This window comes from Hemicordylus capensis, chromosome 1, assembly GCF_027244095.1.
Source record: "Hemicordylus capensis ecotype Gifberg chromosome 1, rHemCap1.1.pri, whole genome shotgun sequence".
In the NCBI taxonomy this organism is placed as follows: Eukaryota; Metazoa; Chordata; class Lepidosauria; order Squamata; family Cordylidae; genus Hemicordylus; species Hemicordylus capensis.
This window is the reverse complement of record NC_069657.1, coordinates 231608077-231625040: the sequence shown is the minus strand read 5'-3', so window position 1 is coordinate 231625040 and position 16964 is coordinate 231608077. Positions and strand designations below refer to the sequence as shown.

At 47.7% G+C, this 16964-nt stretch overlaps 1 protein-coding gene across 5 annotated transcripts in view; it reads left to right on the top strand.

The window, feature by feature from the left end:
* The window catches only part of LOC128339545 (UDP-glucuronosyltransferase 1-6-like), a 72374-nt gene that overhangs the window by 17003 nt on the left and 38407 nt on the right, over window positions 1–16964 (top strand). For 2 of the 5 annotated variants that reach the window (XM_053283678.1, XM_053283673.1), the window contains exon 1: window positions 9017–9889. The exons of the other annotated variants lie outside the window; for them this stretch is intronic. In XM_053283678.1, the coding sequence (XP_053139653.1) occupies window positions 9026–9889 (864 nt within the window). In that variant the 5' untranslated portion in view covers window positions 9017–9025. Of the gene's footprint in view, window positions 1–9016; window positions 9890–16964 lie in introns of those variants that run through there. 5 annotated transcript variants of the gene reach the window in all.

Below are 16964 nucleotides of genomic sequence, written 5' to 3'. Positions count from 1 at the left end.
ACTAAGAATTATAAAAAATAAAAAATAAAAAACCTACCAGATATATGCAACCCGTGAAACATTAAAAAGCCTCTTTAAAAAGAGTTTGCTGGTCAATGACCGAATAAACTTCTCTCTCTCTCTCTCTCTCTCTCTCTCTCTCTCTCTCTCTCTCTCAAAGATGTGTTTTCAGCTGTTTTTTAAAAACACTGAGAGAGGGAGCATGGCGAAGCTCTTTAGGGAGAGCATTCCAAAGCTGAGGGGCCACAACCCAAAAGGCCTAGTTTCTAAGTCCCCACCAGTTGAATCTCTGTTAGTGGCAGGGCAATCAGCAAGGCCTGAGATGATGAGTGGAGGGTCCTGGCAGGTTCATATGGGTGAATGTGGTCTGACAGGTACCCCGGCCCCAAGCCGTGTAGGGTTTTAAAGGTCAACACCAGCACCTTGAATCTAGCCAGGAAGTGGACTGGTAGCCAATGAAGCTGACACAGGATGCGGGTAGTACACATGAAGCAACTTGCACCCACAAGCATCCTTGAGGCAGCATTCTGAACCAGCTGAAACTTTTGAACTGTCTTCAAAGGCAGCCCCATGTAGAGTGCATTGCAATAGCTTAATCTGGACATTATCAAAGCATGAGTGACTGAGGTCAGGTCCAACTTCTCCAAGTAGGGTAGCAGCTGACACACCAGCTGTAGTTGGTAAAAGGCACTTCTGCACACTGCCGCCACCTGTGCCTCTAAGGACAGAAGCACCCACAAGCTGTGGACTTTGACTTTCAGAGGGAGTGTGACCCCATCAAAGACAAGATTTATCTCACTACTTGGATAATCAGTTTTACCAACCAAGAGCACTTTCGTCTTATCTGGATTAAGTTTCAGATTGTTTGCCCCCATCCAGTCCAGAACAGCCTCTAAACCATGGTTCAGAGCATCCACTGCCGTTGTGTCTGCTTACTTAGAAGATAGGTAGAGCTGGGTGTCATCAGCATACTGATGGTACTGCAGCCCACACCTATGGATGACCTCCCCCAGAGGTTTCATGTAGATGTTAAATAGCATGGGGGACAGAATAGATCCCTGTGGCACCCCATAGGCTAAAGGCCTGTGAATGGAACAGGCATCCCCCAGCACCACCTTCTGAGTATTACCCCCAAGGAAGGAGAGGAGCCACTGTATAATCGTGCCCCCATATCCCAACCCAGAGACGTCCTAGAAGGATACCATGGTTGATAATATCAAAAGCGGTTGAGAGGTCCAAGAGAATCAACAGAGTCACACGCCCTCTGTCTATCTCCTGGCATAGGTCATCCACCAAGACGACCAAGGCAGTTTCCGTCCCATATCCAAGTCGGAAGCCAGTCTGGAAAGGATCTAAGTAATCAGATTCATCTAGGGTGGCCTGGAGCTGAAATGCCACCAAGTTCTCCAACACCTTGCCGAAGAAGGGGGGTTTAGAAACTTGTTGGAAGTCATTCAGGTCATCTGGGTCCAATAAGGGCTTTTTAGGAGGGGGCTGATGACTGCCTCCTTCAGCTGAGGGGGCACCACCCCCTGCCTTAGAGAGGCACTCACCACCCCCAACAACCATGGACCGAGTCCCTTCCTAGAAGCCTTCACCAAGAGTCGAAGAGCAAAGAACGAGCGCACACATGAAGGGCAAAGGTCGAGCATGCACGTGGTAGGCCTCAGCCTTCCAAGCAGCCTGTCCACCTCCTCAGGCAACAAAGTCTGAAAACCATCCAATATAACAGAACCAGATGGTGCGTTGACAACATCCAGTCCCAGCAAAATCTTAGCATCTAAGTCAGAATGTATGCAAGCAATTTTATCCACAAAATGTAACACAAATTGATCACAGAGGGCTGCCAAAGGTTCTGGTTGATGGTATTTGGGGTCCTCACCTAGGGGCCCCCAAACCACTCGAAAAAGCTCCACTGGATGACATTGAATGGATGCAATGGTGGTGGAAAAGTAGGATTTCTTCGCTGCCATCACTGCCATAGAGTAGGCCCTAATATGGGCTCAGCCTGTGTTTGATCACATTAATTCTGAGTTTTCCGCTAAAACTTTGGTGGAAGTTCCACCAATGCTCAAGCCTACTAGCCTGCTTCATTGTCTGCAGCTCACCTGTATACCAGGGAGTCACTTGGGCTTGGTGGGCCAGGAGAGAACACCTAGGCCCATCCATGTCAATCACCTGACCCAACTCTTCATACCAGAGGGAGACCAGGACATCAACAGGATTGTCCACTCTCTCAGCAGGAAACTCCCCCAGAACCATCAGGAATCCATTAGGATCCATAAGCCTCCAAGGGAGGACTATTCCAACTGGTCTCCCAGCCCTGCAGAGGTGTTTTGGGTCCACCCTCAGTCCACTCTTCACCAGATAATGATCTGTCCATGATAATGGTATTGAAGCCTCCTGGACTATCCATGGAGCATGACTGTGTATGGCCGTCTACATGTGTGGGACCAGAAATTAGTTGAGACAGGCCCATGGTAATCATGGAGGACATGAAGTCCTGAGCTGCACCAGACAAGGCAGTCTCAGCATTGACATTAAAGTCCCCAGGACTAACAGCTGTGGGGTTCTCAGTACCATCTCCGAGACCACCTCAAGTAGCTCAGGCAGGGAGACTGTTAGACAACAGGGTAGGTGGTATACCAACAAAATCCCAACCTTGTCTCATGAGCCCATCACTGCATGCAGGTGTTCAAACTGGTCAGACTGGCAGACAGTGCATCTGGTGAGGGGGATGATCTCCCGATGAACCAGGGCAACCCCACCTCCCTGCCTACACTGCCTTGGCTGATGCTGTACCCGGAAACCTGGTGGGCACAGCTGGGAGAGATTTACATGTCCCCGCTCATCCAACCAGGTCTCCGTAATGCGTGCCAGGTCCACATGCTCATCCATGATTACCTCCTGAATCGCTGTGGTCTTTGTATTTATGGACCTGGCATTTAATTGTACCAGCTTCAGGCAAGATGGGCTGCTGTGAGAGTTACTGGGGTCTATAGCCAACACGCCTTCCCCTCACCTGGCATGTCGTACCCCGACCGCCATATTGCCCTCTGCCAAGGACAACCTCAATTAGAAGGGCCTCCTCCAAAATAACACCCCCCACATAGGTCACCTTAAGTGGCACAGTGGGGAAATGCTTGACTAACAAGCGGAAGGTTACCTGAATCACTGCTGGTACTATATCAGGTAGCAGTGATATAGGAAGATACTGAAAGGCATCAACACAGCACAAGAGAAGGCAATGGTAAACTCCTTCTGTATTCTACCAAAGAAAGCCACAGGGCTCTGTGGGCACCAGGAGTTGAAACTGACTTGACGGCACACTTTACTTTACCCAGACATATATTGAGAAGAGCAGAACCTTAACAAAAATAAAAACTATCTCCTATTAAAACAGAGGCAATACTCTAATCGGCTAGGCTTGATGTAGCTGCTAAAAAACCCTGGCAGGTATGGGAGGAAGGATTGTTGTTACTGGTGATTCTGTAATCCCTCTAATTACTGCAATCCACTAGTTCTCCAGAGGGCTCACACCCCTGGCCCAAGTTGGTTACTTGGAGCTGGAGGTACCTGCAGGGTGGAGCAGATGGAGACACTCAGCAATCAAGCCAGAGAGGGCTCCACCTAGCAGCAGCAGCAGGACAGGGGTTACCAACTTCCCCTTCAATATAAAATTGATATAAATTTAATCAGTGTGCTTCCCCTAGTGACTTGCTAAAGATACCCCTGATGAATTTCTTCCTGATGCTCCAGAACAGTGGAATGCTCCAGAACTATAAGAGATGCTCCAGAACAGTGGCGTATCGGGGGGAAACGGCGCCCAGGGCAAGCTCTGGCCGGCCCTGAAATGGCGCCCCCCGCCCCCGACAGCCCCCACATACCTGTGAGGGCGCGGCGGTGCCCCCCAGGTTGCAGATCGCGGTGGCAGCGATTCGGCAGCAGCGGCGGGTCGCCCACCGAGTGGCCCGCCGAGTGCCACGGGCGTGCGGCGCGGCGGCGGCGATGTGGCGGTGGTGTGGGCGGCGGCGGCAGGTCACCCGCTGAGTGCGGGCTGGCAGTGATGGGCTGTAGCGCGGCCTGAGCGGCGGCGGAGGATCGCCTACCGAGGAGTTCAAGCAGAGCGACGCCGAGCCTGCCTTCTGGCCCGGCATCGCTTTCCAACTGCGCAGGTGCACCTGCGCAGTTCATTCTGTGAACTGCACAGGCGCGCCCACGCAGTTGGGAAGTGACGCCGGGCCAGAAGGCAGGCTCGGCGTCGCTCTGCCTGAACTCCTCAGCAGGCGATCAGCCGCCACTCGGGCCGCGCTACAGGCAGCCCATCGCCGCCAGCCACCGCCGCACTCAGCGGGCGACCCGCCGCCACCGCTCACCACCGCCACATTGCCGCACGCCCGCCGCCACTCGGCAGGCCATCCAGGGGGCGGGGAGGGAAACCACTTTTTGGCACCCACCACGTGATCCACCGGGGTGGCGCCCGGGGCATGTGCCCCCCCTGCCCCTCTATCGTTACACCCCTGCTCCAGAATGCCACCTGTGTAGTAAATGTCCAGTCAGCAATCCAAGCCCCGCCCCCCCCATCCAGCCATAATAAACAAAATTCCTATAGTGTTTGTTTTTTTAGAGATGCATCTTTACAAGGTACAGTTCTTTCCCAAATGTTATATACTGTAGCACGGCTTGGGGCTTTTACACATAAGTAGAACCCACTCTTACTTGTGAGTAGAACCTTGTAACCTTGCTTGTGCATAGACCTTTCAGTCTTGCTTGTCTATTGACCCACAAATTTACTAGAGTAGAACTGGCTATATTTGTGGGCAGGAGCATGGGGACAATGGAACAAGGGGGGATGAGCATCCTTTGGCTGCCAGGGCCTGGCGGGGCTGCCAAGTCACCCCCTCGCCCTCACTCTAGGCACCCCCTTGCCTCCTCTCACACCCAGTTGGCAAACAAGTGCTCCCTGGCTGGGAGCATGAGACACACCCCTCTCCTTCCCAGCCAGTGTTTCGTGGAGACACTGGCTGAATTGGATCTTCTTTCCCTGCTCTGCTCTCAACAAGGCAGAGTGGGGAAACTCCAGCCATTTAGTCTTTGAAATGCTAACCTGAGAGGATCTGGATGGACCTTCTTCCTGGTAGTGGCATGCCCCCTATGTTGATGTCAGATGCAGGAGACATGGCCAGTACTGGGCCACTCTGTGCCACCGCAGAGTCTCCTCCATTTATTGAATCTCTGGCAGGGAGCTCCTTTCTCTGCCTCCTCATGAGTGGCCCCGAGTTTGGCACTGGTCTCACCCCCTGCATCTGATGTTGTAGGGGGTGTGGCTTGAGCACATGCATGATAATGTGTGCATGATAAGCACAAAATGGGAGCCACCGACAGGATTTTGTCCCCCAACTGTTGACAAGCTCCTTATGCCCCTGTTTATAGGTAACCTTTCAGTCTTATTTGCAGACAGACATCATATCCTTACACGTTAATCCTCAAATTTACTTGCAAGTAGACAATGCATCATTGCATGTAAGTAGCTCCTCAACATCATGAATAGACCTCACTCTTACCTATGAGTAGGAATGCTCTTGAGAAAGGAGTCAAAGTTTACTTCTGTGTAACAGGAATGGAGCCACCATTGCATTCAAAGAACCTGGGCCGCTGTGCTCAGTGGCCACACCTGGCATTCCAGCCACACCCCCAGCTTCTGATGTCAGATGCAGACAGAGCCGTAACTAGGGAAAACGGCGCCTGGGGCAAGCACTGAAATGGTGCCCCCCCCCACGGCGCCCCCCCCACCGCCCCCCCAACATACTAGCGCCTGCCGCCGCTGCCAAGCCAGGCCACTGACTGGCCGCCAGGCGCCAGCAAAGCAATGGGGGGGGGCACAGGCAGTGCGGAAGGGACCGCTTGTGGGGAAGGGGGCACCGACGCGCTCCCTTGAGTGCTGCAGCACTGCTGCACTGAGCAGGAAACATTTGTATTAACAAAGAATTTTTTAAAAATTAAAAAAAAATTGGTCATGGCGGCACCCCCCCACGTGACCAGAAAAGATGGTGCCCGGGGCACGTGCCCCCCCTGCCCCCCTATAGTTACGCCTCTGGATGCAGAAGTTGTGGCGGGCTGGTGGCGGCTGGTGGCGGCAAGCTGGGGCAGCTGGTGTCCTTGCTCCGTCACTGCGGAGTCCACTCAGTAAGGGTGCTACAGCTCTACTCGTGAGTGAAGGTAGGGCTCTACTAATTAATAAGAATGCATGCTTATTTGCAAATAGACAGTCTGCCTTACTTTTAATCAGAGCCTCAGAGTTACCCATAAGTAAGTGTAGGATCTACTCCTGCGTAAGAGTGCAAAGTTTACTCCTGAGTAAGCATGGATGGTTTATCCATGAATAGACCCTAGAGAAAACTGAGAGCATCTTAACGCTCATCTTGGATAACCAAATATACTTTAACAGGAATGGTGTTTGGTACAATAGAGAAGCAGCTCTACTGAAACTGACTTAGAAAACTTTGGTCATCTTCCAGTTGTGTTGGGCTTTGATACACAGTCACCAGAGGTCCCAGAAACATTTATAAAATGTTGCAACTCAAGGCTGTAAGGATATAATCACTTTTGCACAACCACACAGCAAGCAACTGTCTTTTTTTGGACATTATTCTGAAAGTAATGATATCATCAGTTTTTTCCCTTATGAAATACAGAGAGATTGATACAATTTCCTTATGCAATATAGATAGATTTAATCAGATGAATCTGTGGAGAGCTCCTGACAGCCTCATAGGAAAGTGGGAGAGAAGCAGCTGGGTGGGTGGCAAGGGGGGGACTATACTTGGGTGGATGTGTCCCAGGAACACATGCTGCCCTGCCGCCAGAACCGGCTGCCTCTGGGGCTGCCTCATTCACCTCCTCCATGCCCACCCCCCTTCCACAGTGGGCAGCTGGACAGCCACTCCTGTTGCTGCCATGCTCTTGCCACCCGCCACTGCACTCCTGAGAGCTTTTTCCTCCCCTGTAGGATGCTGCGCTGCCCATCCCCAGCAGCATGCTACGCTCCTGCCACCCGCTACTATTTCTCAGCTGCTCAGAGTCTTGACCCCAAGGCGGCTGGGAATGAGGGTGCATGAACTCTCTTCATTCCCTGATGCTTTAGGGTCAGAGTGGCTGAAGTGCAGTGTCAGGACTGTGTCACTGTTGCCTTCGCAGGGGATAGGGAATGTGCTGCTCTCACCACTGACTCAAAATGGCTGCCCATGAGAACAGAGGCTGTCTATGCCATCACTATGCCACTGGTGGGTAGCTTTCCTGAACAAGCCAGCAATGAACAGAGCGACAGAGGAAGAATTGCCCTGCTCCTCCTTATCCACTCACTTCAGTGTTGACTGAGCTAGCCTGTCTGCTCCGCCTCATCTTGCTCACAGGTGGAGGAAGGAGAGCCTGTCAGCCACTTAAGGCCACTGATATGTTTCCTCCGCCTTTTGTAAGCTGGCAAAGCAAGAGAATGTGGGAAAGAGATGTGCATGGAACCAGTGGGCAGTGGCTTGAAGGAGGGGGGCATACCTTTAAGGGAGGGGGAGGGTGCCCTTACCCCTCCCGCCACGTTTCCTCTGCTGGTGCTCCATTTTAAAAGTGTCTGTTGGGGTGGCAGCGTACCTTCCTGCCACCCATGTCCTCTTTGGCTGGAAGTAACCGGTGCACATGCGCACGCTGGGCACATGTGCGCACACATTACACTTGCGTGCCCAATGTGTGCACGAGCAAGCACGACATGCCTGTGGGCCCATTGTGTGCACGTGCACCAGGTACTTCCTTTTACTTCCTACCGAAGAGGACACAGGGCAGCAGGGAGGTATGCCCATGGACATGTTTGTATGGGGCGGTATATAAATGTACTTACTTACTTACTTACTTAATTAATAAATAAATAAATAAATAAATAAATAGGTTGTTCTGAGGTATTTTTAATCTTCTTGTTTGCTGCTTCCCTCCTTTCTGCTGACACATTGTAATTGCTGAGGCCTGCAAAGCTGGGCTGCTGCAATCCTAGAAACAAACCCATTGAATTCAGGGGCATTATCTTCTGAGTAAATATGCAGATGATTAGATGAACATGGTGTAAAAAGGTGAGGTCACCTTTTGCAAAAGGTAAGGTCACCTAGGGCAAAAGGTGACTTCAGCCAGCACAGATTATAAGTGAACCCAGTTAAAATAAAAATTATATTCACAGAATATTTTAATTTTAATTTCTACTGAAAAAACACAGTTTGTGAATATTAATAGGGTAGTAGAATTGGAAACTCATTGTTCAGAACTTTTTGGCATCTCCTCTGAGCCTCAACTCACTCATTTTCACCATACACAGCAGCTCTTTGGGTGGGGGAGGAACCTCAGCTCAGCTGGGCTCCTCCCTCACGGTTAAGCTCTGCTCTGCTCCCAGCCACAACAAGCAAGCTTTTACAGTCAGTTACTGGGGCCCTAGAGAGAACAGATTGTCCATCTTCTTAAACAATCAACCAATCATCCTTGACTGTAATTTTGTAATACGACCAGATTAAATCATAAACCAGGTTATTTTTTAAAGAAATGTTTGCTATATCGAAAAATAAGAACAAAAAGTATTCTTAATATTTTTAATGTTCTAAAAATATTTTTATACACCCTGTTTATGAACTTCAGTGTCCTCAATGGGAGGTTTCCACATGTCACAGAATCAAACTCTGTTATCATGTATTTATTTTTTATTTCGGGAGTGGGAATTTTTTTTTTTAATACTGCCCCATATGCAAGTCCCTGGTTCATGCTAAATCACTTTGTGTAACTGGAGAAATTTTGTTAATGTACAACGTAAACTCTTTTGACACTTATTTGATACACTGACTTTCAGGCCTGTGATTAACTTTACAGTTGCAGTTCAGAACATTTATTAAACATTTACTTGATTCTAAGGGTCACATCGCTGATATTATACCCCTGCAATATCTGATTTTATAAACACTGCACAGAGCATCTAACAAGTTTAGGAGTCCTTTATACCATGATGGCATGTCTGAATTCAGGTTGTAAACTAGCTGTTGCACTTACCTTTATATTCTGCTTGTGCCATTTTGCTGATGGTGGGAAACTGTTGGTTTTGCCCCAGGATGGAAGTCACTGGCTTAGCATGCAAGTGGTATTGGAGAAGCTTTCACAAAAAGGACACAAGATTGTAGTTGTGATGCCAGAAATCAGCTTGCTCATGCAGTCATCTGAGAATTTTACTGTAAGGACTCATTCAGTGCCATACACCCAGGAGCAGTTGGATAAACTATACTTTGAACTGGGAAAGACTGTTGATCATAATCATAGCCTCCTTGGTAAGATTTTTTTTATTCGAGAAAAGTTATCTGAACTTATGACCATGTTTTCTTCTGCTTGCAGCCATTTTTTATATGACAAAGAGCTAGTCACATTCCTCCAAGAGAGCAACTTTGATGCTATGTTTATGGATCCTGTGCTACCTTGTGGGCCAATTATTGCTGAATATCTCTCCTTGCCTTCTGTGTACTTCATGCGTGGGCTTCCATGCGGTGCAGATTACCAGGCTGCTCAGTGTCCAAGCCCTCTTTCTTACATTCCAAGGATTTTTATGTCTGCTACAGATCACATGACATTTATTGAGCGTGTGAAAAACGTGTTAATGAGTTGTGCAGATATTATATTTTGCCATCTGTTTTTTGAAAAATATGAAAAACTTGCTTCTGAGTTTCTCCAGAGGGAAATTACAGTCTTGGAACTTTTTAGTAGAGCATCCATTTTTTTGATGAGATATGACTTTGTATTTGAGTTTCCTAGGCCTGTGATGCCCAACATGGTCTTCATTGGAGGCATTAACTGTGCACAGAAGAAGCCATTATCCCAGGTCTGTAACTCTTTACTGTGAAATTATTATTTGTTATTTGGCAAGACCTTCTTCCACCTGCGTTATCATTTTCCTGCATGAGATTTCATATTGTGTTTAAAGCTTTGTATTCAATGAGACTTACTTCTCAGATGCACAAGAATATGCTGTTATTCAGCAAAAATGGCATATGTCTCTAACAAATTAGTTCACTAATTCCAATTAAAGGAGGTATCTGTAATCATTTATAAAATTGCAATAATATTAATTATTATCATAATACAAAGTTGTTTCAACTCAGTACAGCCCTCTCTTCTTCTGGCTTGCACTCCATCTCTCTCTCTCTCTCTCTCTCTCTCAAACACACACCCACCCTGGCTCAGCTACCTACTGGCAGTGCTGCTCCTGCTGCCTAACAAGGACCCAAAACTGATTTAGAAGCAGTGTGGCTGGTGTGCCTAGTCACCAGCCAGCAGACAAGTGAGAAGCCACTTGGCTGCTGCTCCTCCTCCTTTCCTTGCTGAACAGCAGACACTGCCAATTAATGGGCATTATTGCTGCATCATCTGCCCCTCATCTCCTTCTGGGCTAATTGGAATGATAACAGGGTCAGAGCAGAGCAGCCACTCTGAGCCTTTACAGACTGGGCTTCCAGTTCTCCGAGTGAAGCCACTTCGAATTAGACTTGCAGCATTGGGGAAGCAGCACCTCCCCTCTCTACTCCAAGTTTTCTTTTGTGTAGGTTCACACACAGCTCGCTTCCATGTTTTGCTTGTGGCCAATGGCTTCCTAGAGGAGGTGGGATGCCAGGCCTCCCTTTCTCCCAAGAGTGTAGTACTGTAATTAAAACACCCCCTGTGATCTGGCTCTGTTGAAGTTCACACACACACACACAGTTCTGCTTAATTAGCCATCAGCCTTGACTTTCTATACTCCCCTCCCCCACCCCACCGCACAATCCCAACATACACACACAAGTCCCCAGCATGTGTCAGCCCTCCTGCAGTGTCACTTCTGCTTTTACAGCCCCCTTCCTTGCTTGGATTACCTGCTCATTTTCTGCAAGGAAATGCTCATTTTCTACAAGACTGCAAATCTGCTCTCCTTCCCAGATCTCCCCCCTCCATAAACTTCCAAAGATCAGAAAGCCTGAAAACCAGTTTTTCCACTCTTTGCCTCTGGGTAGCGTTCTACAGTATTTGCATTTCATAGGCATGACTTACTCTTATCATGTTAATGTGAAGACTTATGCCTTGTTGCATACTTAGCAGTATGTTCAGTCTTGTGCTAGCTGCTGACAGCCATTGCTGCTGCTCTTCCTCCTGGTTCTGCTCTTGGTTTAAAAAAAAGGGAGAGAGGAACCAACAGAAGAGTGTTTTAAGGGACAACAGCTGATCTTATAGTAGCAAGTAGTGATGGGTCAGGACCGGTTCAGACCTGGCCGGTCCGGTCCGGGTGGAGGGGGTCCCTTTAAGGGCGGGGAGGGTTTACTTACCACTCCCGCCACTTTGCCCCCTCCAGCGCCCGTAGTTACTGTAGAAATTGGGGTGGCAGGATACCTCCCCGCCGCCTCTTCTGCCTCCTCCTCATTGCAAAAGGCTGCGACAAGCGTTCTGTGCACGCGCACGTGGTGTGCGAGCTTCATGTCTCCCCGACGCGATGGGTAGACCGGGCCTCCGCCGATCAGAGGCCTGGTCTACCTGTCGCGTTGGGGAGGCGTGAAGCTTGCACGCTGCATGCGCGTGCGCAGAAGGCTTGTCGCAGCCTTTTGCAATGAGAAGGATGAAGGGGCGGCGGGGAGGTATCCTGCCACCCCAATTTCTACAGTAACTATGGGCGCTGGAGGGGGCAAAGTGGCGGGAGGGGTAAGTAAACCCTCCCCGCCCTTAAAGGAACCCCCTTCACAGTGCCGGACCGCAGCTGTGCGGTTCCATGCACACCCCTAGTAGCAAGCTTGAATTGTCCTCTTTGCTAAAAAGGGTCTGCCCTGGTTTGCCTCTGAATGGGAGATTAGGTGTATGGCTTATGGGGATATTATGGGGCCACTCTGGACAGAGTATCTGCATGCTTGCCTGCAGAATATTCCAAGTCCCCACCCCACTCCTGGCATCTCCAATATTGGGCTGAGAGAGACTCCTGCCTGCAACCTTGGAGAAGCTGCTGCCAGTTTGGGTAGACAATACTAAGCTAGATGGACCAATGGTCTGACTCTGTAGAAGGCAGCCTCTTCTGTTCCCAGAGGCGTATCTAGGGAAAATAGCGCCTAGGGCAAACACTGAAATTGCGCCCCCTGTCCAAACATCTGACACTCATCTTTCAGATAACTTTACCATAATATCAGCTGAAAAATACAAATACAAATACTATTCAGCAGTGGACGTAGCCAGACCAAAAAATGCTGCAAAACTTCAAATTTCAGTATGCTGGGGCTCATGAAATACCCAAATACCAAATATGTGGAGGTGTACTTGGAAAACTAAACAGAAGTGCCTGTCTAATTCTCTACTATGCATTGTAGCATCACTATTACATAAGTTTTAAAATTAAATTGAGAATTTGACTTTTCCCAGATACTCTGAAAATAATTAAAGGATATGCAGAGTAAACTGTGTCACTGCTTGGAATATATTCTAGTCTTTCAGAAAGACAGTTAAAATGAGAGAAAGAGAGCAAGAAACTCCCAGTGGGCCTTAATACTAAGGATTTCACACTGATTCAAAGACAAACTCACCATTAATAGCCATATTATTAAGACATCACATTTAACTCAATTATCATAAGAGCAAATGAATACAATCCTAACTCATAAGCTTCAGCTCAGTATTCACAAGCCCTGATTTGCTGTACATAGTGCCAATCTGAATATGTATACAGTGTCTTATATCATACTATTTTTTTAAAAAAAAGCTTTTTACCTGTAGCCCCTTCAGGGGGCTTTCTAAAGGCCATGGGGGAATGGGAGGTCTGCAAAGGTTTTTCCTCCCCCTGCTGGCCTCTAGGGGCCTCACAGGGACAATTTGAGCATGTGCGGTGGCCATTTTAAAAATAATATATATTTTTTTAAATGGCCACTGAAAACAAAATGGCCACTGTGCATGCTCAAATGGCCTCTGCAAGGCCTGGCATGGCCTAGGGCTTTACAGAGGCCATTTGATCATGTGCGGTGGCCATTTTGTTTTCAGTAGCCATTTTTTTTTTAAAAATTAATTTTACAAAATGGTGCCCCCCTTAAAGTGGCTCCCGGGGCACGTGCCCTGCCTGGCCCACCCTAGATACGCCCCTGTCTGTTCCTAATAGAAAGTGTATGGAGGAGAGGAAAATAATAGCCTAGAGCATCTCCTTGGAGAATTTGGCATTTAGGTGGCATTTAGCATAACAAGGTGGCTGGCACTTAGCCACACCATCTCAGGCACCAGTGGGAGGCTTAGGCTGGCCCTGCACAGCCCAAGCAAATGTTGCCAGACCCCACTTTTTGTTGGAAATTCTCTGTGGTGAGAGAATCCCTTTCTCATTATAGCAGAGTGCACAGAGGCACAACACAGCAGAATTTAGTTAGGCATGCATGTATGCTGAGAGCAAAGTAACTTGGAGCCAATTCATAGTTTCAAATCAATATATAAGGCATTTATTAAGGAACTCCATTCTAGATAGGAAAGTGAGGAGTTAGGATCTCTAATCTATCTATCTAGCCGGATGCAGATGGATTCTGCATCTTCTCTGCACACATGGTGCAGGGAGAGAGGCTTGCCATGTTGCAAGGTAGAAGGGCAGGAAGGGAAGAGAGAGAGGAAGGAAGTTAATCCCTGAGATTAGCAATCTACATATCCAAAGGGATAGTGTCAGAGCAGTAGAGAAGGGATGACCAATGTCTTGACCTTCTAGCCCTCTGACTCACTAGTCTGTCCTCCACTGTCTGAGACAAGAGACAGCGCAAAGTCCTTTAACTTCCAACACTTTTTGTCATGGAAAGAACAGGCCCCTAAATTTCCTGCCAGGCAACTTCTTGCTTTTCAGAAGTCTGTTTTTATTTTTGTGAAGTACTCAACCATGGCAGCTGGAAAGAAGGAAGGTGGAAGGAGTGATCTTTTTTTCTGATGGGAAAGGCGAGAATATCTTTTTGAGTACTAAAAACAGATTCTGCATCTGCATGTGCAGTTTGGGGACAAAGAATATAGCCTATGGGAAGAGGAGATGGAGCCTATGTTCTTATAGATGTGATGACAGCCACCAGCCTGGGTGGCTTTACAAGGGGCTTAGACAAATTCATGGAGCACAGGTCGATCAATAGCTACTAGTGTCTATGGGCCATCTCCAGCCTCAGAGGCAAGATAACTCTCAATACCAGTTGCAGGGGAGCAACAGCAAGAGAGAAGGGATGCCCTTGCCTGTGGGCTTTCCAGAGGCATCTGGTGACCTGTTTGTGAAACAGAATGCTGGACTAGATAGGCCTTGGGCCTGGTCCAGCTGGGCTGTTCTTATGTTCATATAGAGAAGTAGAGAGTTGTTAAAAGATGATGTTCTTTTAAGAGAAGACACTAGAAAGTTGATGGGGTGGGGAGAACCGGGAGCACATTTTTTCTGTGGGGAAGAGTTGTGTTGTCGTGGAGACCAACAGTCGTGGGGACACTGCTTAACATTTTTTTAAGGGGCTGAGCCACTCTCAGATCTGTGTGTCTTGTATTCTTAGTTCTAAGGGTCCAAACAGAAGCTATCTTTCTCATGTCTTTTCTTGTGTAAATAACATAATATGCAAGAGGACAGTCAAGTTTGAGATAATGGCAGAAGTAGGGAGAAGGGAGGGAGAAGTGAAATGAAATACTCAGAAAGCTGTTTCAACTAAGCCAGACCTAATGTCTAATCCTGGGTTGCAGGGCTTCCCATCTGAGTCCTGCACAGCCTTTTGTAAAGGTATCATGCAAGGTGGATGGTGCTGGCAACCCTCCCTACTCACAAGGTGTCTGTGCGAAAGACTTTGCAAGGCTCAGATTGGGAGCTTCCAATGTGAGCCTTGTAAAGCCTGTTACAAAGACGCTGCATGAGAGGGAGGTGGCACTGGCAACCCTCCCTTCTTGTGTGGTGCTTTTGCAGAGCCTTGCAAAGGTCTAGTGGGGAATCTCAAAACCAACCAAAAGAACCCACCTTAAAACGTGGACTGAGTAATAAACAGAAGTGCATGTCAGGTGCAGAAAAACGTCGGGGGAGTTGACCAGGGAACATTACAAAAGCTGTCTGGTAGGGCTGTGCACGGAACCAAAAAAACCATGCTTCTGTTCAAATCAATTCAAAACAAACCATGTTGCTCTGAACCAGTTCGGTCAAACAACCGGCCGGACCGGTCCATTTGACAAAATCAGTTTGTCAGTTCGGGCAGCCAATAGATTTGTAAAGGGGAATCCTGTGAGGAGTCCCCTTTACAAGTGCAGGGGTTGGAGACTCTTTCAAATGCTGGGTGGGGGTGGCGAGAGAGGTAATAAGCTCCTTACCTGGACAGTACAGCTGCCATTGCTGCTGCCTGCCCTCCTGCTAAGAGAGCAAAGAGGCACCTTTTAAAAGTGGTGATTCTCTTCATTTAGCAGGGGGAGAGCAACTAGCCCTATCCATCCCCAGCACAGCATTCCTCCAGTGGCTGTTGCTGATGTCTATCTTATGTTTCCTTTTTAGATTGTGAGTCATTTGGGGACAGGCAGCCATTTTATTTATTTATTGAAAAGCGGCAGCTTTTAAAGTTATTTTTTTAAATTAAAAAAAAGTGGTAAAAAAGCAGGAGAGATTGAGTCCCAAACGGGACGAGAATTTCTCCCCAGGAATGCGAGCCATCCCTCACGGTGTGGGGCAATTGGCAACCCTAGTCTGGAGAAGTATGTATCTGAGGGAACCCCAGGAGAAGGCTATGGGGAGAAGGAGGCCAGGCTGAAGCATTCCCAGCCAGAAGGGGTTCTTCCCCACTCTTTTTAATCTCTCTTTTAAGAATGATCATATGTTCGTGTTCAACACCACTCATATTTATCCATCCCATTCAAACTTTTTTGCTAGAAATGTGGGTGTAAGAAACCTGATCTTCTTCATATGTATTGGAAATCTTCTAAGATCAAATATTTTTGGATCAGAGTTCTTAACAGTGTTGAGGAAATGACTGAATATAAACGATCATTAAATGCATTGACCATACTATTCTGTAAGTTTCCCTCAGCAATATGTTCTTTAGGTTGAGAGCTGCTCACATGTGAGCTTTCAACTTACAGGGTGCTTTCCAGATTACATGCTACAACAGGGGGTAAAATGCTTCGTCTTGGCAGGACCGTATTGAAAATGATCCCCAGCAGCTCAGACTCTTGCCATGGGAAAATACAGCTACTTTTCTGCGATGCACATGCAATGTTGTAGCACTATAACACAAAGATAAAATCCGAAAGAAGGCATTGGAAATGTGAGTTTCACCTTGCTGTCAGCACAGGGACTTTGCTGTCACCTGCGGTGTCACAACACAGGAAGTACGGAAGCAGATCCGTAGTGACACTGTTGTAGGGTTTAATCTGGAAAGCACCCAGCAGTAACCTACAGTAATTGCCACAAGTTTGGTTATAACAAGAAAACTGAAACTTGCTGATCCTTTTCTCTTGGAACAATTAGTTGGTTAAAATGTAGGGTCTCTTGTGGGATTTTGAAGCATATTGGGCAATCCATTGATTTTTAATGATTTTTTGAACTTTTAAAAAGCTTACCCCCCAAAAGTCCTATACATGACTTGTCTCATGGCAGAAAATTATTTTAAAAACCTTCTTGAACTGAAGCCCCACCACCACCACACCAGATTCCACCCCCCATGTGGATCCTGCCATTTGCCTTCATTAAAAAATGCAACATGCCCCACCCTTTTTGCCCAACCCTTTTCATTTCCAGAATGGCTGGGCTTAGAGTTCTGAAATTGGGCAAACATGTCACCCAAGATGGCAGGACTCTGTGTATTTTTAGCCTACTTTCCAGTAGTCTCATGAGATAACCTGGCATTTGATGTGTGTGTCTGCACGTGTGTTCCCTGTTAATGGAACTGCTCCAGGATGACTGGTGAAACACCCCTAAATGTATTGGGCTTTGT